Here is a 21,648-nt window from a genome sequence, read left to right on the forward strand (position 1 = left end):
AGGCGCTCGCATGGTTTCAGACTGCGTCATTTCAGACAAACCGTGAACATGGCGGGTCTAGTAGCAGCAAAGAAGTCCATCACCCCTCTTGTTGTGATCAAAAGGCTTTCTTCCCCGGAATATAAAGCCCAAGCCGCCTACCACAAGAAGGTAAAAAATAACTAGCTGTGTTTGATAGCTGATAAATTCAACCATGTTTCACTGTTGCGGTCGTAAACTCTTCCAACAACATGAATGGCTTGGCGCAGTAACGTTGGGCAACTAGGTTAACTCCCTATATTAGGTAACTGAACTTGCCCAGAAGCAAAGGTAGCATTTATGATCTGTTATGTATTTGTCATACAGTGATGTTAGCTAGTTGAAATATATTCATTAAAGAAAGCGGTAGCTTAGGTAACATGCGTCACATGTCTTGCCTAGTATTAATTTAGAGTACTCTAAAGGTAGCTAGTTAACTGTAATTTAACATGTTCGTTTTTTTATGTTCACTTTTTTTCCTGCCAATGTAATTTTCATGTACAGTAGCATGTCGAGTGAGACAAGTGTTACTTGACGGTTAATCTGTTCCGCCCTGAGCTGTTATCTAATTCCACAGCTATTTTGGTAACTGGTACCTATCTTAAATAAATTAGCTAGTTAGGTGACACGCAGTGACGCGGCATGTACAGTGGTAGCCCTGGCAATACGTAGTTTAATTGATTTTGGCTCTTTATTAGACTCGGAAATAACATTTACACAGTAACTCGGTTTCTGTTGAACCAACATTAGATGTGTGTCCCTTGATCATTATTCAGTTCCATTACACAAGTTATTGGACGAAGGTCTCTTCTGTGTGGTGGCGTTTTAAGCGCTCGGTCTGAACATTGAAACCCAAATGAGTGTTTTTTTATTTTATTTTTACGAGCGTGTATGCGCTTCAAATTAGAAAGGATGTCTATTTTTCTCGCGTCTACGCGAAAGTGAGCGGGTAAATTGGCAGAAAATAGACTGTTTGTGCATTGTTACATATGGATTTGTGACATTCAAGTGTTTTTGTAGCAATAAAACACGAGGGGCAGAGTTATGGACTCGAGCAACATGACTTGGACTCTAGCCCTCACCCTCCGATCCAACAGGTCCCAGTCATGCTCAATGGGATTGAGATCTGGGCTCTTCGCTGGCCATGGCAGAACACTGACAGTCCTGTCCTGCAGGAAATCACACACAGAACAAGCAGTATGGCTGGTGGCATTGTCATGCAGGAAGGGTACCACATGAGGGAGGAAGGAGAATGTCTTCCCTGTAACGCACAGCATTGAGATTGCCTGCAATAAGTTCAGTTCGACACTGCTGTGACGCACCGCCCCAGACCATGACTGACCCTCCACCTCCAAATCGATCCCGCTCCAGAGTACAGGCCTCGGTAACGCTCATTCCTTCGACGATAAATGCAAAACCGACCATCACCCCTGGTGAGACAAAATTGCAACTTCAGTGAAGAGCACTTTTTGCCAGTCCTGTCTGGTCCAGCCATGGTGGGTTTGTGCACATAGGTGACGTCATTGCCGGCGATGTCTGGTGAGGACCTGCCTTACAGCAGGCCTACAAGTCCTCAGTCCAGCCTCTCTCAGCCTATTCCGGACAGTCTGAGCACTGATGGAGGGATTGTGCGTTCCTGGTGCAACTCGGGCAGTTGTTGTTGCCATCCTGTACCTGTCCCGCAGGTGTGATATTTGCATGTACCAATCCTGTGCAGGTGTTACATGTGGTCTGCCACTGCGAGGACGATCAGCTGTCCATCCTGTCTCCCTGTAGCGCTGTCTTAGGCGTCTCACAGTACGAACATTGCCATTTATTGCCCTGGCTACATCAGCAGTCCTCATGTCTCCTTGCAGCATGCCTAAGGCACGTTCACACAGATGAGCAGGGACCCTGTGCATCTTTCTTTTGGTGTTTTTCAGAGTCTGTAGAAAGGCCTCTTTAGTGTCCTAAGTTTTCATAACTGTGACCTTAATTGCCTACCGTCTGTAAGCTGTGGTGTCTAACGACTGTTCCACATGTTCATTAATTGTTATGGTTCATTGAACAAGCATGGGGAAACAGTGTTTAAACCCTTTACAATAAAGATCTGTGAAGTTAATTTGTAAAAATCCAAATAACTCTTTGAAAGACAGGGTCCTGAAAAAGGGATGCATCTTTTTTTGAGTTTGCCACCTATGGATGCAAATTGAGGTGGCTCATTCTAAATGCTTACCCTATAATGCACTAAATAAAAAAATTGAGCACATGTTTCACATTAAATGCATTGAAGCAAAATTTGACAGTAGCCTAGAATATTATATTATTAAATTGAATGAACATAGGCCTGTATTTCTCAAATAAAAGTTATGTTCTTTTTCAGCCATGGTTTTCATTTGAAGCATTGTCTTATCCTTCGCTTATTTGTTACAGTTGCAAAGACATGTTTGTAGTCAACTTCATTCTGAAGTTATCGGCAGTTCCAGAGAGACCCATCAGAGTTGAGTCTTTGTTTAGCGGTGCTCTTCTGTGTATAAAGTGACGGAATGGCAAAAACAAGCATCTAATGACACACTTAGCTATTCTGAGTGGTGTGAGGTAAATAAGGGTTTTCAAGTGCAACTTCAGTAACTATGGTTTTGAGAAACGGCTCGGCTACTAAAGATGCATCTTAAGATGGTTCTAACAATGATCTTAATGCTACTCAGGCTCTGGGAAACGAGGCCCTGATATTTTAGGATATTCAGACAATCCTCGTAATGATCTCATCAAAAGCTTTGTTCCCAGCATTGTTTAATAGTGTAGAGCATGACTCCGCATCTTGGCTAGTACATCTGGGGGGAGGGAGGTTGCAACAGGAACTACTGTTGTGTGCAGTGGAGCCCTGTCCTAATCTGTTTATTTTAATTTGCCTTACGTAATGTCAACTTGTTACATAACAGCAATGCAAGAGGCCTCAGCCTTGAGCCTGTTTTTTTGGGAGACCGTTGGAATGTGATTACGGATGCTGTTATGTGAATGTTTGTGACAGCAGCAGGGCATGTTCCCAAGAGAGGGTAATCATTGTGAATTAAGTGGAATCAACAATATGATGACTAACCATGACATTTCCTTCCCTTTTCCAATTTTTAGGTAGTGGACCACTATGAGAACCCAAGGAACGTTGGGTCCCTGGACAAGACCTCCAAGAATGTGGGTACAGGCTTGGTGGGTGCCCCAGCTTGTGGAGATGTGATGAAACTGCAGGTACGTTGGTCCCCTGGAGCATTTGCAGAGAAGCGGCATGTTCTATTTAGTTACCAAGCATGTGTTTAGTAACGTGACTCCATTGTTTATGAATTCATTTGTGGACAAAAGTCACCATTGAATAAAGTGACTCCTTTCCTTTCTGCAGATTGAGGTAGACGATCGTGGGAAGATTGTGGACGCCAGGTTCAAGACGTTTGGCTGCGGCTCCGCTATCGCCTCCAGCTCCCTGGTAACAGAGTGGGTGAAGGGCAAATCTGTGAGTGAACGTTCTGCACCCATGACACTTCCTCTGCTTCCTCTTTCACTGTTCTGTCTGAATGTTTCATTTCTCAATTCAAGTCTTTTCTTCCACGCTGCTTGTTTGTTCCTTTTGTTACATAACATGGTTGGGTGGAGTTTATTTCTTGGTTGATGGAATGTTGCTCGCTTGGCTTTCAGATTGACGAAGCACTGACCATACAGAACACGGATATTGCCAAAGAGCTCTGTCTTCCACCGGTCAAACTTCACTGCTCTAGTAAGCTCTTATTTCAGTCTAATATCTAAGGCTGTTCTTTCCAAACTGTTTAACAAGTTGTGAAATTCTAAACCATTTTTTTAAACCTAATTTTAAAACCATTTGAAATTCCTGGCTGTGCCCTTTTCTCCAGTGCTGGCTGAGGATGCCATCAAAGCTGCCCTCCATGACTACCGTCTCAAACAACAGGATGGCAAGATTGAGGCGGTTAACACCAGCAACTGAGGGCGTTTGCCAATGTCTGAACACCAGTGTCCTGCACCCTACTACCAAGGGGACACTCAAAGTATATTCCTGGATCCCCACTCCACCATTCTTCTATATATGGGGCACCTTAAATTAGTTAATGTTATGTCCACCCATACAACGTACATAGATTGCACAGTGTACACACCAAGCCCCTGTGGCATTATGGTTTTTTGATCTTTACTCCAGCCTGTCACATTAACGCACATTTTAAGGGCACTGATCGGGGGATTGGTACAAAGTAAGCCTTATTTTCATGTGAAGTGAGTCGAGTGTACAGGAGTTTGCTTGCTTTGTGCTTGAGTATTTTGTCATAGTATGGGTGTGTTCCATTGGGAAGTGATTCTGGATGCAGTGGTGGAAGTATTGAATAAGCCTTAGAAGTTTGTCTTAGTATTCCATCAACACTCCTGTACTAATGGCTTGATGGCAATGATGAAATGTAATGCGGAAGATGTAAAATGGTAGCAAACTATCAAGGTATCTATTTTGCTTGTTTAGTGACATTTCAGACATAATTCCTGGTTTTAATGGAAAGTAATAAAGTAATGCGTAAGGAGTATTGCATGTCTGTTTTAGTCATTTAGTCAACCAGCTTTTCGGTATTACCTGGTATTTGTCAGATGTAGTGTATACTACCAGATAAATTGAAGTGCTGTATTTCTCCACTAGATGGCAGCGTACAGCCATGTTAAATATGTGACTTCATACATTCAGCTAAATGGTTCTGCTTTTATCGTTACCTACCCAAATAAAGAACACATTTTAGAATGCTGCTGTTTCTTACTGTCTTCATAAAATCTACTTTATTCAACCAAAGTACAATTATGGAAGGAAAGTCGGCACCTCTACAAACATTTTGGAGTGTGCATGTTTTCAACCACACCGGACTAACCAGCCTGTATTGTACAAGTCGAACAGACACTTGGATGCTTTCCCAACTTCTGACCTGGGTCTGCAGCTATAAGTTTGTTTTACTTCAATGTTTCTGAACAAAGTGTAAACAAACACTATAGCTTCAAAACATGGTTCACAATCAGTGTGATCTCATGGATGCTCAGTCCTTGCATCCATAGCTCTATGACTTTGAGAGTTGTTTCTTAAGCCCCATCCCTCAGCTGTTTACTGAAACAAGTGGCTGGGTGCCTGCTTTGTTATTGTTGGAACTCCGGATTGACCCTTTAATGGAAATGTTTAAAGCGAAGGGTTAAACATTTGACTAACCAAACGATAAACAGGTTTTATAATGCAAAAATACTTCCCTTAATGTAGGAAAATGCTAAGTTAAAGTTGTTGCAGATGCTGCACCATGATGTGCTCATGGTGAATTTCCCCTCTACTTATCCATATTTGTTCTTCAAGGGGCAGCAGGTAGCCTAGTGGTTGGAGCGTTGGGCCAGTAACTGAAAGATTGCTAGGTCGAATCCCTGACCTGACAAGGTAAAAATCTGTCGTTCTGCCCCTGAACAAGGCAGTTAACCCACTGTTCCTAGGCCGTCATTGTAAATACGAATTTGTTCTTAACTGACTTGCCTAGTTAAATAAAAAGGGAAAGCAATCTCATGTTGCCCTAAAAAATGATCTCTACCAATGAGTGGAAGAGAGAAATAAAAGGCAGTACCATTAATTTGGCCATTGTACAAATACAAACAACACTAGACTACAGCGTCTATGGGTTGTATGCTCAAGTTACATCATATACCCTTTAGGGAGTGACATGGAAAGATGGCTACTGGGAAACAAAATAATATGATTACATACAACTGAATAGACATAATTTGGTATGGCTTTGCCTTAAAGATGTCACTCATGCAAAAGCGTCCAAACCATTGAGCTCAAACATATTGTCCAATGCAGTGGAGGCTGGTGGGATGAGATATAGGAGGATGGGCTCATTGTAATGGCTGGACTGGAATAAATGGAACGAGATCAAACATATGTAAACCACATATTTGACTCTGTTCCGTTGATTCCATTCCAGCCATAACAATGAGCCTGTCCTGCTATAGCTCCTCCTTCCACCAGCCTCCACTGGTCCACTGTCCAACATAGTTAAAATGCTGTTTTCTCCCCAGTGATCAACGGAATAGACTGCGTAACAGTGGAGTTCTCCTGCCTATCCCCTTCCTGCTTGGCTTGTGAGTGCCCTTGGCCAGATGGAAGCTCAGCTCTTGTGAGTGACTCATCATCCTCTGTTAGACCTATCTGTCCTGGAAGGATCTCTGGCTGCTTGGGGCAGCTGCGGTGTTGGGCCTCACTGTCTGAGAGCTGGCATACCTCCTCCTCGCTCTGCTCAGGTGCATTTGATGGCTCGTTGTCTTTCTCTATGATTTCTCCCTCAGCCTGAACATTCACATCAGGACTTTTCTCTGCAGCTGCTGCTATCTGTGTGGGGTTGTTTCCCTCTTGCTCACCCAGGGGAGGTTTGGAGGGAGTGCGGAGGTTCTTGGCTGCCCTCATGATGTCTTGTTGGAGCTGCTTGCTTGAGTCAACTGGTTCAGCCTGCTGCCCATTGGAGGGTTTCTCTGGCACCTCGTTGAAGAGCTTGGTACCTCCGGTCTTGTCCCTCTGGTCCACGTACATCTTAGAGGGGAAGGACGAGGGGTAGTAGGCATTGACCTTCCGCTTGCGGCTCATGATGCAAGCACAGCAGAGGATGAGGAAGATGGTGATGAAGAGGATTGAGGCAACAAGGATGAGGAGCATGTTCTCCTGCAGGAAGTGAACCATCTGGCTGAGCAGGAAGTGCTCTATGTGAGTGGAGCCATCTGAGGTGGTTGGGGACTCTGAGGCTGGGCCACTGGTGGTAGGTGAGGAAGGGGTGGGGATGAGGCTGCCCAGCTCCTCCCCCTCTGCACTGCCCTCCAAGGAAATGTTGAAAGGGAGGGGTGTGGCCAGACTGGGACTGCTGGACCAGAGCATCACAGAAAGACTAATCAGATGAAGTGCCATGAGGAACGTCATCTCCTGTAGGACCTGCAGAAAACAACAAGAACAGTGTCAGTGCTGCTGCAGTAACTGTTGTCAATTTGCATTTCCACTTATTGAATTAAACAGATTTTGATCAACAGAGGTGTTTGCAATTAATGTAGCTGTTCTTGTGTCTAACAGTGACAGCTAACATCTACTGCTTTGTGTGTTTCACAAAACATTGTAAAGGCCTCACCCATCTACAATGAATGAACATATCTTCTGAGTAATTTCTATTCTTGATAGAATGTCTATAGCTGTAGAGCCCTAAATGTAATTTTAAGACCAAGACAGCAGCTGAGAACTGATGAGAGGCAGGCAGGATTTAAAGTCTGGATTCAAATCATAGCATGTCACATGCAGACACACACAATGGCAATGCACACAGACAGATACAGTAGATGTACACAAATGCCTAGATTCAATCAGATTGGCCTTAACCCACAATAACTGAAAACTGTACAGCAGATCATTGTTGAGTCGATGTCGGAGGTGTCAAATTGGTGAGCGGCTGCTCTTGTGGTCATTGTCACGAAGCCACACACATCCTACCCACGTTCAAAGTTCAGAATGAAAAAGTATAGAAATACTGACATCATTAGACTAAATAATACAAATTCATATGAGCCTAATCGAGTTGTAGATTACAACACACATTCCAATGTTAAACTTGTAACAAGGCTGCATGGGATTTCTACTAATGAGACTTGGTGGAAATGTCTGTGATAGGTATAACGCCGCGAGTCGCTTGCTGATATGACAGCTTCAATGCAGTTACACCTCCGTGGGTTAAAGCGGAACTGATCGAATCTAGGTCAAACTCCTGACCAGTCAATGATATTTGGTTACATGACTAAAACGTTAATCCCATTTTGTCAATCTGCTTTTGGTCAATGTGAGAGTCACGTCATCTGATGTTAATGTCATTGCTTCTTGTCCCGATCTTTTAATAACTATTTTGGATATTTATTTAAACAACAGCTCCTTTTCATGCTGCTTCACAGAAATAAATCATGGACCGCTCATTTCCCTGAAATTGAATTTGGCTTAAAACAATTTTCTACGGTAACGTGGGTTAACCAGCTCCCTCAGGTAATTCTCACATAAACCACTGTCACCTATTTTCCCTGGCTGCCACTACTCTTGCTCAACTAAAAATGTTACCCCGGTATTTGGGAAAAATGCCCCTTTACAACAACAAAAATTATTAAATAACTAAAAAAGTGTAAACTGTAGCCACTTATTTCCCTTCATAGTTTGTTTGCCTAGCATGACCATCATTGACATACCACATTTTTACCAAACTTTGCATTTTTGTGTCAGCAGTTGGACATTGTTCTTAGAGGGGGCTGGTTACCCCACGTTACCCTAGCAATAACAAGAAGAACTAACTCTTACTTTCACAATGACTGAGAAAAACCAACTGATCATTGCCGATAGAAATGTAATTAATAGAGTTGTCATGATTCCTTACTCAACATGTCAGAAGCATGTATTTTCTACACAATATATTTCTATCTGAATGTTCCACAGTTGTGCTCTGCTGAATGTAGCCCTGGACTAGAATGCTGGCCTGGTCCATATAAACCAACCAACCCCCTCCTTTACCCCCTTTTCCCACTCCATCTGTGTGCAAGCTGGGCCACATGAGGCATTGCACTTATCAGGGAAGGGGGGATGGGAGCGCATCTACAGTTTATCGCCCATTCCCCCTCAATGTATACTTTCACACACATGCAGATATGCGAACACACACAAAGGATACAGATGTATTAGTCTCTATTGAAGTGTTCAAGATACCATTAGATGGAGACGATCAGACATTTTTCAACAGTCATACATTTAGCACTGCCTTTGTGTGGGAAATAATGACATACAAACATTTTAATACGATTGAATAATTCAAAAAATAAAAGCTCTATTCACCGCACGTTTATCTGCACAATGTCTCATGCAAATATGGGAAACCCATTGGTCTCAGAGAACATCCTGTTGGGGAACTCTATTGAACTAGCCTGATTCCCTGCTGGTGGGCTGCTTGCCTGGAGACATGTCATGATGCTGTCACTGTACCTGAACTGCACTGCAATGGTCATGTGAGGTCATACCTGTCCACTAAAGTTAACTCATATTTGATAAGAATGTTATCAGCTAGTATTTCATTTGTTTCCCTATGTGGTAAAATGTACAGTGAAAGTAAATGAATAGAAGTGGCTCTACTCACCTCCTACAGAAGTGGTCACACAGAAAAGGCTCCTCTGGAACTGTGGATGCTTGAGGAAAATGGACTGAGAGAACAAGAGGGAAAACGTGCCTGCCTCAACTCCTCCAGTAACTTCTACAGTTTCAGATTTTAGACTGGAGGTTTCTCTGACCGGCACAGAAGGAAAAAAAAGTTTTTTGCCATTAGGACACATCCCTCCTTCCCCCTTTCTTCTCCTTTCCTCCCCTTCCTCTCTTCTCCTTCCCTCCCCTCCTCCCGCTTTTCTCCTTCCCTCCCCTCCTCCCTCTCTGGCTGCCTTGCTTCCCAGAAAATGACTGGGCTCATGGGCTCTACACAGATTGTTCTTGTTAGGCAGTAGTCTAATGTGATGTGGGGGCAGGGGGCTCGGCTCTCCTGTCCCAGATCTAGATGCTCAAGGCCAGAGTCAACAACACTGCAGCAAACTGGCTGGAGCTCAGAGTGAGTGGGGGAAAAAAACAAGCGTTCAGGGTTTTAACTGGGGAATAGACAGAGACTCAACTAACTGCAGACATTTTATTGGATGAATTGTTTGTCGCTTGGCTTACTCCCTTTGTCTTCTTACATGCACTTAGCAATCTTAATGCATTTTGGGCCTCCTAAACAAAAACTATCAAGGCCTTTTGGATTGCTGAATTCCCTTGCACTTACCCTCTCACTTACTTTCCTCACTCTGCCAGATACACACATCTCCCACACTAGCTAGAGTGGAAGTCTCACGAGGTTATAGTTATGGCTAAAGGGTTTTTTGGCCCCACACTGTCCCTCTGACACCCTGGTGACTTACAGCAGACCAGCCACGTTAACAGACATGCAGCGCCACAGTTTGATCGTCTCTCACAGGAAAGGGTTCATGTTTCTTGTGTGGACAGCCTGGTCTCATAGACTTGACGTAACATAGTAAACGTAAATCCAGGACGCTGCAATTAGTATGTGGACACCTCTTCAAATTAGTGGATTTGGATATTTTAGCCACGCCCGTTGCTGACAGGTGTGTAAAATCGAGCACACAGCCATGCAATCTCCATAGACAAACAATAGCAGTAGAATGGCCCTACTGAAGAGCTCAATGACTCAACGTGGCACCGTCATTGGATGCAACCTATCCAACAAGTCAGTTCATCATTCCTGATAGAGCTGTCCCGGTCAACTGTAAGTGTTGTTATTGTGAAGTGGAAATGTCTAGGAGCAACAACGGCCCAGACGCGAAGTGGGAGGTCACACAAGCTCACAGAACAGGACCGTAGAGTACTGAAACGCGTAGCACGTAAAACTGGTGTTGTAAACTTAGGTGGAGGAGGACTGTAAAGTTTGGTGGAGGAGGAATAATGGTCTGGGCTGTTCATGGTTCGGGTTAGGCTCCTTAGTTCCAAGGAAGTGAAATCTAGTGTGCTACGTTTGGTATGGTTAATTAAAACAGAAGGTTACTTAAGGCAAAAATTAGGGTGGATGGGTGGGCGTATAACACAAATGTCTATGCAACTACTTAGCATGTTAGCTAACCCTTCCCATAACCCTTAATCTTAACCCTAACCTTAACCCAACCACCTAGCTAACATTAGTATTAGCCACAACAAACTGGAATTCGTAACATACTGTAAAAAATTGCAATTTGTATGAATTGCAATTTGTAACATACCATATGAAATGGATGATGGACATCGACAAATTAATACATACCATACTAATTGGAGTGTCCCGGATTTATTTTTAGTATGTTACGTCTACCAATGAGTCCAGGTTGGTGTGGATATAAGTAGGGGGTTGGGTCATGTGCTGAGGGCCTTGCTAGAAACAATGAGCAGGGTGTTCTATGGAGTATAGTTAAACATGCACAATGTGTAGCCACAATTAAGAGAGAAAAATAACCAGCAAGCCAGAATGTGTGTGTGTGTGTGTGTGCATGCATATGTGTGTGTATATAGAGTAAACACAGCTATAGGTCAGAATGTGTGTATGTTTGGCCGGCCAGCTGGTTGACTATGTTTGAAATTCATCCAGACTGGCCAACCGTTCTTTGGTCATCATGACAGTGAGGTGGTTACAGAGTGCATGCCCTAGTAGTGTCTAGTGGAGTCAATCACCACCTTCCGGAGACACCTGAAACCCCACCTCTTTAAGGAATACCTAGGATAGGATAAAGTAATCCTTCTCACCCCCCCCCCCCCCCCCCCCTTAAAAGATTTAGATGCACTATTGTAAAGTGGCTGCTCCACTGGATGTCATAAGGTGAATGCACCAATTTGTAAGTCGCTCTGGATAAGAGCGTCTGCTAAATGACTTAAATGTAAATGTAAATGTCTATGATTCAATTTGTCTTATAAGCTCTGTCTACATCCCTCAGCGTCAGCTTTCCCTGGCATGAAAATTCCGACTTTGATTCCGGTTTCATAATATTGTGTTGATGTGTATGAAGCATGTGGACTGAGATGTCAATCTCAGCTTCTGCAAAGAAAGAACTTTGATATTGACGCCAGAAAAGTGGCCTTGAATGCATGTGAAAAATACATGTTTGTGTTATTTATTATGAGTACATAGTACAACAAAAGGAAGTATCAGTGCATATTACAAACCACAGGGCATAGTTTTACAGTGACAAGTCTAGAGGGTCCATATTTGGAAAACTGAAGTAACGCCTGGCTTCAATCACCACAGACACAGTCATTAGCCATCTGCCCTTTGTTTAATAGCCCTTTGTCATTTATTTACAGTTTTGTTATGATTTATTCATCTGTTCCAGTCCTTTGTGATCACCTTCCAGTGGGCACACCACGGCATTTCAACTTGGAAATTTGGGTATTACTTGGTTGAGACGTGGATCAATGAGATTTCATCCTTTATTCACCCACTCAAAAAGACAATGTGCTATCACTATGCTTTCAACCATCTAAAAGCACAACCACATTCCAATGGAAAAACAATGTCGGATTTTTTGGTGAGTTAACATCTAAATGTGTTATCACTGCATTTTCTACCATTTAAAAGCACAACAAAGTTCAAATGGGGATACAATATAGTCAGATATTTTGGATTGATACAATAAATAACTTAGTGTTATCATCTAATATCACAACCAATTGACCTGGATTGCAGTTGAGAATACATTAAAAGTACATAGTGCAAGTGATCAATGCTGTTCAAGATTTTGTGAAGATTATTACAGCAATTGTAAAGTTCTCCACTGACCTGTGACCTTTGCTATCTTGAACATACATGCTTTCTATGATTACATCAGACGTTTATAGTTACTGTAGGCTAACCTCAAAATGTGGCCATGGATGTGTTACCATTTTAAGGTTGAAGAACTACTATGACATTAGTTTGTGACTTTTGTTGTATTACAAAAAGTTTATTGAATTGTGTTTGGTTGACAACGCAACCAAATATCAATATGTAAATAATTTAATGCTTGAATAATTTCATCTGAGCCACTGGCTTAATCCTATTCTTTAACTTTTATTGTTGGATTAGAGACGTGAATCCAGCATAGAGTATTGTTAACTTGTCGACAAGTTAATAGGCTATTTACTGTATCGCAAAAGTGATATTGAATTGTGTTTGGGTGTCAAAAAACTGGTTACCATGGTGACATAATCCTGTGGTTGAAATTTCAATCTCAAAACAGTTGGTTACTTTTTGCAACTACAATCTATTTTAAAAACAGATTCCACATCACAATACGTTGACAAATAACATTGAAACAATGTTGATTGAATCAGTTTTTGCCCGGTGGATTTCCTATACACTATTTGACTGGACTCGGAGACAAACAGTCCTTTGGCGTCTCTAGGAAACCTGTCCTTTCTTTCACATGGAGGGAAAGGATATCTTTTTAAGCATTTAATAAACGGACAAACATCTGAGGGCTTGAGAGGTTTAAAGGGGGTTAGGTTTAGCAATGAGATCTTTGTATTATGACTTTTTAATGGAAATACAAGGACACAAGAAACATATGCCGAACGTCTGTGACATTCTACACAGACACTCTACAGAAGACCCCTTGACCTTTTCCACATTTTGTTACGTTACAGCCTTATTCTAAATTGATTAAATCGTTTTTTTTCCTCATCAATCTACACACAATACCCCGTAATAATGCAAAAACAGGTTTTATAAATTTGTGCAGATTTATATTTAAAAAAATTAAAATATTACGTTTAGATAAGTATTCAACCCTTTACTCAGTACCTTGTTGAAGCACCTTTGGCAGTGATTACAGCCTCGAGTCTTGGGTATGATGCTACAAGTTTGGCATACCTGTATTTGGGGAGTTTCTCCCATTCTTCTCTGCAGATCCTCTCAAGCTCTGTCAGGTTGGATTGGGAGAGTTGCTGCACAGCTATTTTCAGGTCTCTTCAGGGATGTTCGATCGGGTTCAAGTCCGGGCTCTGGCTGGGCCACTTAAAGACATTTAGAGACTTGTCCCGAAGCCACTTCTGCATTGTCTTGGCTGTGTGCTTAGGGTTGTTGTCCTGTTGGAAGGTGAACCTTTGAGTCTGAGGTCCTGAGCACTCTGGAGCAGGTTTTCATCAAAGCTCTGTCCTTTTCTCCGGTCATCTTTCCCTCGATTCTGACTAGTCTCCCAGTCCCTGCGGCTGAAAAACATCCACACAGCATGATGCTGTCACCACCATGCTTCCCCATAGGGATGGTGCCAGGTTTCCTCCAGACGTGACGCTTCGCATTCAGGCTAAAGAGTTCAATCTTGGTTTCATCAGACCATACAATCTTGTTTCTTATGGTCTGAGAGTCCTTTAGGTGCCTTTTGGCAAACTAAGCAGGCTTTCATGTGCCTTTTTCTGAGGAGTGGCTTCCGTCTGGCCAACCTACCATAAAGGCCTGATTGGTGGAGTGCTGCAGAGATTGTTGTCCTTCTGGAAGGTTCTCCACAGAGAGACTCTAGAGCTCTGTCAAAGTGACTATCGGGTTCTTGGTCAGCTCCCTTACCAAGGCCCTTCTCCTCTAGTTTGACTGGGCGGCCAGCTCTAGGAAGAGTCTTGGTGGTCCCAAACTTCTTCCATTTAAGAATGATGGAGGCAACCTTGTTCTTGGGGACCTTCAATGCTGCAGAAATGTTTTGGTACCCTTCCCCAGATCTGTACCTCGACACAATCAACACAATTCCTTCGACATGGCTTGGTTTTTGCCCTGACATGCACAGCGAACTGTGGGACCTTATATAGACAGGTGTGTGCCTTTCCAAATCATGTCCAATCAATTTAATTTACCACAGCTGGACTTCAATCAAGTTGTAAAAACATCTCAAGGATGATTCATGAACACAGGATGCACCTGAGCTCAATTTCGAGTCACATAGTAAATTCTTAGTACATTCTTAAGTCTCATGAATTCTTATGTAATTAAGGTATTACTATTGTTTTACATTTTTTATACATTTGCAAAATATTCTTAAAACCTGTTTTCGCTTTGTCATGATGGGGTATTTTATTTAATCCATTTTAGAATAAGGCTGTAACGTGACAAAATATGGAAAAAAGTTAAGGGGTCTGAATCTTTTCCGAATGCACTGTATCTAACACCTTGTAAAGGACATTTCATCACATATATTTCCTTGGATTCTCCTGACAGTGACTGAATTTAGATATTCTTCATACAGTTGGGTCATTGTACATCAAGGTAGATTGTTTCATTATCAAGACCTCAGAAGATCAAGCTTTTCGGCTGAAAACAAATAAAGAAATAATATTGAAGTCTGTAACATTCTAGCCACATAAAACCCAAAACAGCCCATTGACAAAACAAACATTCGTCATAAGCGATCATAATCCAAGTCCAGGTTTTCTTCTAGCTCTGGAAGTGTGTATGTGCGGGAATTCTTCTCTAAAAAATAACTCTAGAAATCCATTGTAGATCTTAAATCTCTCCAGTAAACTGTCCATGTAAAATGAAGAGCCCTTGTGAAAACATGCCTCTCTGTCTCCTGTTGTTAAGTGAAATACCATCAGGGTTTGGTTCGGGAAGGTTTCCAAAGACAAGCAAACCCTTTTACCATCACTCATCCTGTTCTATGAGAACTTCACTATCAACTGTCTTACAGATTCATGTTTGGGTACAACGATGCATTTGTTTGTACTCAATCTCACTCATAACTACTCAGAGGCTGCATTGGGTTGCATTACGTTTGAGAACGATTGATCACCTGACTTCTCCGAACTTGGTCACTGTTCGTGGTAAACATGTCACGATAAAATAACATATCATTGGTTCTCCATTTGTGGTTTCTACGTCTCTTCCTCTACTGCAGTGATTCCCGAACTCGGGCCTGGGGTGCACGTTTTGGTTTTTGCCCTGACACACCACAGCCGATTCAAATGATCAAAGCTTGATGATTAGTTGATTATTTGAGTCAGCTGTGTAGTGCTAGGGCAAAATAACAAAACATGCACCCCTTGGAGGCCCCAGGACTGGGTCTACTACCTGTGTGAGACAGATGTGCAGCGAGGCCCAACCAACAACTTTAAAGAGGAAGCTGGAATCTATTCTAAGAGCAACAGTATACATATTCACAGCAGTCGACCACTCAGATCTGCAATTCAAAGTCAAACTCAAATGAAAAAAGTCCTCCTCTAACCCAGAGTAAAGTGTAAAACAACAAAGGTTTTATTCACTCCCATAGTCTCTGTTTTTAATCCTTTCCCTTGATAAACTTTATGATGGCTTGGATAAACTGAACAAGACCATCAGCCACCAGGCTTGGAGGAGTTGTGTACCTTGTGTAATTGGACCATATAGCACGTCACACAGTGTAATACAGTCAGACGCCGTCACAGCATTTGACGTGCTGTATAGGGCCATAAAGCACACAAGAAAATGCTTATCTTAGGTGGCGCTCCTGGTGGCCGGTGATTTTTAATGCAGGAAAAATGAAATCCGTTTAACCTAATTTCTACCAGCATGTCACCTGCGCAACTGGAGGGAAAATAACTCTAGATCAACTTCACTCCACACAAAGACACGCATACAAAGCTCTCCCTCGCCTGACCACGACCCTATCCTCCTGATTCCTGCTTACAAGCAAAAACTCAAACAGGAAGTACCAGTGACATGCTCAGTATGGAAGTCTGATGAAGCAGATGCTAAGCTACAGGACCTTTTCGCTAGCACAGACTGGAATGTGTTACACGATTCATCCGTTGGCATTGAGAAAATTTACCACATTAGCTTCATAAAATAAGTGCATCAATGACGTCGTTCCCACAGTGACCGTACGTAATATCCCAGTGACCGTACGTATATATCCCAACCAGAAGCCATGGATTGCAGGCAACATCCATACTGAGCTAAAGGCTGGAGCTGCCCCTTTCAAGGAGTGGGACAATAATCTGGATGCATATAAAAAATCCTGATATTCTTTCCGACAAACCATCAAACAGGCAAAGCGTCTACAGGACTAAGATTGAATCATACTACACCGGCTCTGACGCTTATGGGATGTGGCAGGGCTTGCAAATTGTCACTGATTACAATGGGAAACCCAGCCGAGAGCTGCCTACTGACACGAGCTTACCAGACAAGCTAAATGCCTTAGTAAGCCTTCGATGCTCTCTTTGAGGCAAGCAACACTGAACCATATGTGAGAGCACCAGCAATTCCGGATGACTGTATGATCACACTCTCCGTAGCTGATGTGCGTAAGACCTTAGAACAGGTTAACATTCACAGACGGATTACCAGGACGCATACTCAGAGCATTGTGTCTCAAAGCAAGTGTCTTCACTGACATTTTCAACCTTTCCCTGAACCAGTCTGTAATACCTATATGTTTCAAGCAAACCACCATATTCCCTGTGCCCTAGAACGCCAAGAATAACCTGTCTAAATGACTAATGCCCCGTAGTGCACACATCTGTAGCCTTGAAATGCTTTGAAAGGCTGGTTATGGCTCACATCAACACCATCATCCCAGAAACCCTAGACCCACTCCAAGTTGCATACCGCCCCAACAGATCCACAGATTACACAATCTCTATTGCACTCCACACTGCCCTTTCCCACCTGGACAAAAGGAACATCTATGTGAGAACGCTGTTCATTGAATATAGCTTAGCGTTCAACACCATAGTGCCCTCCAAGCTTATCACTAAACTAAGGTGCCTGGGACTGAACACTTCCCTCTGCAACTGGATCCTGGAATTCCTGATGGGCCGCCCCCAGGTGGTGAGGGTAGGCAATAACACCTCTGCCACGTTGACACTCAACGCCGTATTTCTCCTGTCTTATCTGGTGTCCTGTGTGAATTTAAGTATGCTCCATCTAATTCTCTCTCTCTCTCTCCACCTCCCTCTCCCTCTCTCTCTCTCTCTCTCTCTCTCTCTCTCTCTCTCTCTAAGAGAAAGTCTTGCCTCCAGCTGTTTGCTTAGAAATTCTAGGGACAATGAGGAGGCCTGCGTCTTGTGACCGTAGAGTACGTGTAGGTATGTACGGCACGACCAAATTGGAGAGATAGGTAGGAGCAAGTCCATGTAATGCTTTGTAGGTTAGCAGTACAACCTTGAAATCAACCCTAGACTTGACAGGAAGCCAGTGTAGAGGCTAGCACTGGAGTAATATGATTTTTTTTGTTGGTTCTAGTCAAGATTCTAGCAGCCGCATTTAGTACTTTATCCAGGTAGCCAGAGAGTAGAGCATTGTGGTAGTCTAATGTAGAAGTGGCAAAAGCATGGATGATCTTTTCTGCAAAGTTTCTGGAAAAAAGGTTTCAGATTTTTTTGCAATGTTATCAAGACGGAAAAAAGCTTCCCTTGAAATATTCTTGTCGAAAGAGAGATCAGTGTCCAGAATAACGCTGAGATCCTTAACAGTTTTATTTGAGACGACTGTACGACCATCAAGATTAATTGTCAGATCCACCAGCATATCTCTTAGTTTAAATGTAAAACATTTGCCGCCATTCACTTCCTTATGTCTGAAACACAGGCTTCCAGGGTAAGCCTTTTTATTGCACCTTTAAGCGTTGTTGTGGTCTTAGAACATCCCATTTTGTTGTTTTCATTTTTTTAAAGTTTGATTTAGAGCGCGAAAACCTGAAAGAATCTGAAACCTGTGAATTTCTGACTCAGTTGACGGACTCATCTGTTTCAATTGTAGGCCTACTATAGGCTTACTTGCACAGTGCAGCTTGGGTTGGCCTGACTGTGAAAGGCCAATATGAGATTTATCATTTTAGGTCATTCAGCGTATGCCACTCTCTCATAGAAAGGTAAATGGGATTAGAGTATACCCACGTCTCTAGGCACCACTATGCCACTATGGGTAACACAGAAACATAAAGCGCTTGAGGAGCAGTATTTAGGTGGAATGGTGGTGCCTAAGGTGACCACATTTTAAAATATCCAAATGCGGGATAAAGGGATGATTTTTCGGGACAGTGCATACATTTTCTGGTTGCAGGACAAAGGGCCAAAATGCGGGACATGTGGTTACCCTCAGATATTTCCCTCTATGGTAGATGCTAGTTGTCTGGGGTCTGATGATGGAGAGCATCTGGTGCTCAGGAGAGATACAGTATAAACTACAGACCTCCTGTAACCAGGCTCATTGCTGTGTAGTGAGAGAATGGAAATGTGGCAGCAAGTATTGAAACCTGCCTCTATGGAAACCATCCCTTCCTGTTCTTGTGAGTCATTGATGAACCAGCTCCTCTCAGTGCTCATATGTTGCTCTGAGCACTCTTTCTAACACCCTTCACAGAGGTAGTTGTCTCAGAGCTAATATATTCATCATAACCACTAGTTTTGTTGCAGTCTGACACCTTTTCTTGGTGTAGACTTACTTCATCAAACTACACACAATACATAATGCGCAAAGCGAAACGTTCTTGTCTGCAGGAAGTTTTAGCACTATATTGACTAAATTGGCAGACAGACATAACAAACATGACATTTGATCCATTCAAAACAACAACAAATTATATTTCCCCTAAAGGACCTAAACTGTTAAAAATGTTACTTGGCAAAGGCTGCATGGGAACTTGAAAATACTGACATTTACATTTACATTACATTTAAGTCATTTAGCAGACGCTCTTATCCAGACATCAGAATGTTAACACATGAAGTAGCCACACACATAGCTAGAAAAGAGGACATCATTACCACATAGTGACCTTCAAACTGGCTGTTTTCCCAGCAAATGATTTTAAGAGGTGGGTGGTCAAGAAGCGAGTGCCTTGGATTCAGGATGATAGGGGAAGGGAACAATAATGAAAACAGGAGTGAAATGTCTCCTAGTGAGCCTTTTAGGAATCATCCAATAACTCATCTAAGTGCAATACCAGCAGGGATTTCCAGCAGGGATTTCCCCAAACTGTTGCCATAAATTTGAAAACACAGAATCATCTAGAATGCTATTGTATGCTGTAATGTTAAGATTTCCCTTCTCTGGAACTAAGGGGCCTAGCGCGAACCATGAAAAACAGCCCCAGACCATTATTCCTCCTCCACCAAACTTTACAGTTGGCACTATTGTGTGAGAACAATTATGCATTTACCCGATTTGTTGAATGTTAATAGTTAACAATTATATGCTTAACAATAGTAAGACATTTCTATTCTACTAATGTTGTGTTTCTGTAAGGGGATGGTTCCACTCTAGCTCCCCGCAGCTGGTTTAGACGTATAGTCAAGAACATGGGGCGGCTTGGGACAGAGATAAACTTGAGGAACAAAATAGACCTGTTACAAAATCATCTTCTGTCTCCGAGGTCACGCTGCACATAAGATAAAGAGCCTCTGAGTGACCACAGTTCTTCTGTCTATCCTGTTCTTTTCATAACCTTTCAAGGGCACAACTGTGGAGATATGAGGTGAACAGAGGCTGGCTTGAGCACTGTTAACAATTCTCTCAGCAGAAAGGAACTAATGTTATCACTTGCTTGTGCGCTATGACCCAATACACAGAGCCACAAGAAGAAGACAAGGTAACTTATGATGCCCTGATCTGCCGGGGAGGGGTGAAACCAGCCATGACTAAGCATTTTTAGTGTCAGCTATATAAGACCCATGATTCCTCATTGGGCTCTCAACGAATCACCAACAGGTGGTTCATTGACCAGCTCCATTATTGCAATCCTTAATCGATAATAAAGATTTATTGTTTGAAGAAATGACAAAGTCTCTCTCACTTGATTAGAATTTTCCACGACATTCATGGCGACGAGGATGGGATCCTTGTCTCTGTCTGCTGACCTCCCCTGAGGACCAGGGTCAACCGTGCACGGGAATCACTCTAGATTTGATTCAAGGCAACCTGCACTTCACTAAGGGAGCAGAAAGGGACCTGCCCAGGGTCCTCCAGAGGGGGCCGGCGAATGGATACAGGATCTCTAACAAAGACAAATTGAATAGGGTAAGACTAACATTTATTGGAAACAATTAATAAAAAACATATATTGTTGTTTTAGAGATTATGAGATCCTGATGCTATCGTCATAATAAAGACAAAGTCGTGATCGTACTGCCATAGAGTAAAAGACAGAGACGTGACCCTACTGCTGTACTTCAGATGCTAAGATTTTGAAGCAATCCTCATAATAGAAAGAAAGTTCGGATGATACTGTCCTAAGAGGAGAAAACACAGAGTTGTGAACGTACTGCCGTTGTAAGGAGAGGTGTGAAATGCATTATAATGCCCTGGGTTAGTATAGCAAGATGCAAATGTGCAAATTATGTAATTCCAGGAAGTAGTCCTGAAGTAGAAATGCGTAGAAGTAAGAAAATATTCCTGCAGGTTATAAAAATATGGATTAAGTATGTTTGGGAACGGTACTGTGTGAATGTGATATGAGAGTTGTGTGAGGGTGAAAATAAGTGTTAAGCTGAAGTTTGGGTATTAAGTGATGGAATTTTGGATAATTTCAAATTTGGATAATAAGACATATACATTTGTACAATAAGTTGATTGAAATTTAGATACGTTTCGATTTATAATGTTATATGGGGATTCTGTGAAGATATGAAAACATGAAAAATTGTATGTGGGTATAATATATACTAGAGATTTAATAAAGTAACAATGGGAAAAATTCTAATAATATAGAACTTCACATCCATACTTAGACCTACGTAAAGGATGTGAAAGTATTCTGAAAGGTGTCCCTTTATGGATCATTCAATAAAAATAAGGTTTTGCATTGTATATGACTGTCTAAACAGGTCTGGGAAATATGCTCAGAAAAAGATTGACGTATATCAACTTTTGGTAAAGGTACGGGACTAGACTTACCGCTAACCAATAAAAGTATAAATGCTTATGGGATTTTCTCTGTCCTGGTAATACATTTTTTTAACTTAGAAAACTGTCCACGAAACTGTCACGCAGCAAGAGAGGAGTTGCTATGTTCATCGAATAAACCCCTTTCTCGTAAAGTTAGAGCCAATTACCATGGAATATAGACATAATTTAGAAC

General features: G+C 42.2%; 2 protein-coding genes across 2 annotated transcripts; one reads left to right on the top strand and one right to left on the bottom strand.

The window, feature by feature from the left end:
* On the top strand, positions 1-4,780 carry LOC135571404 (iron-sulfur cluster assembly scaffold protein IscU-like). The gene is made up of 5 exons (XM_065017544.1): positions 1-150; positions 3,130-3,243; positions 3,392-3,502; positions 3,685-3,763; positions 3,897-4,780. The coding sequence occupies exons 1-5, from the start codon at positions 49-51 to the stop codon at positions 3,986-3,988; spliced, it is 498 nt and encodes a 165-aa protein (XP_064873616.1). The 5' UTR covers positions 1-48; the 3' UTR covers positions 3,989-4,780.
* An 82-nt stretch (positions 4,781-4,862) lies between these two features.
* Positions 4,863-9,424, bottom strand: tmem119b (transmembrane protein 119b). Its single transcript, XM_029654528.2, has 2 exons — positions 9,204-9,424; positions 4,863-6,985 (listed from the first exon to the last, which is right to left on the bottom strand). The coding sequence occupies exon 2, from the start codon at positions 6,971-6,973 to the stop codon at positions 6,062-6,064; it is 912 nt and encodes a 303-aa protein (XP_029510388.1). The 5' UTR covers positions 6,974-6,985; positions 9,204-9,424; the 3' UTR covers positions 4,863-6,061.
* Between the last annotated feature and the right edge of the window lie 12,224 nt (positions 9,425-21,648).

Source organism: Oncorhynchus nerka, linkage group LG4, assembly GCF_034236695.1.
Source record: "Oncorhynchus nerka isolate Pitt River linkage group LG4, Oner_Uvic_2.0, whole genome shotgun sequence".
Lineage (NCBI taxonomy): Eukaryota > Metazoa > Chordata > Actinopteri > Salmoniformes > Salmonidae > Oncorhynchus > Oncorhynchus nerka.

Bases quoted from the DNA above. Each gene is read 5' to 3' on its own strand.
- LOC135571404 (XM_065017544.1), top strand. From the start codon at position 49: ATGGCGGGTCTAGTAGCAGCAAAGAAGTCCATCACCCCTCTTGTTGTG. The intron at 151-3,129 runs GTAAAAAATAAC...TCCAATTTTTAG, and splicing joins AAGCCGCCTACCACAAGAAG to GTAGTGGACCACTATGAGAA. The intron at 3,503-3,684 runs GTGAGTGAACGT...CTTGGCTTTCAG, and splicing joins AGTGGGTGAAGGGCAAATCT to ATTGACGAAGCACTGACCAT.
- tmem119b (XM_029654528.2), bottom strand. From the start codon at position 6,973: ATGACGTTCCTCATGGCACTTCATCTGATTAGTCTTTCTGTGATGCTC.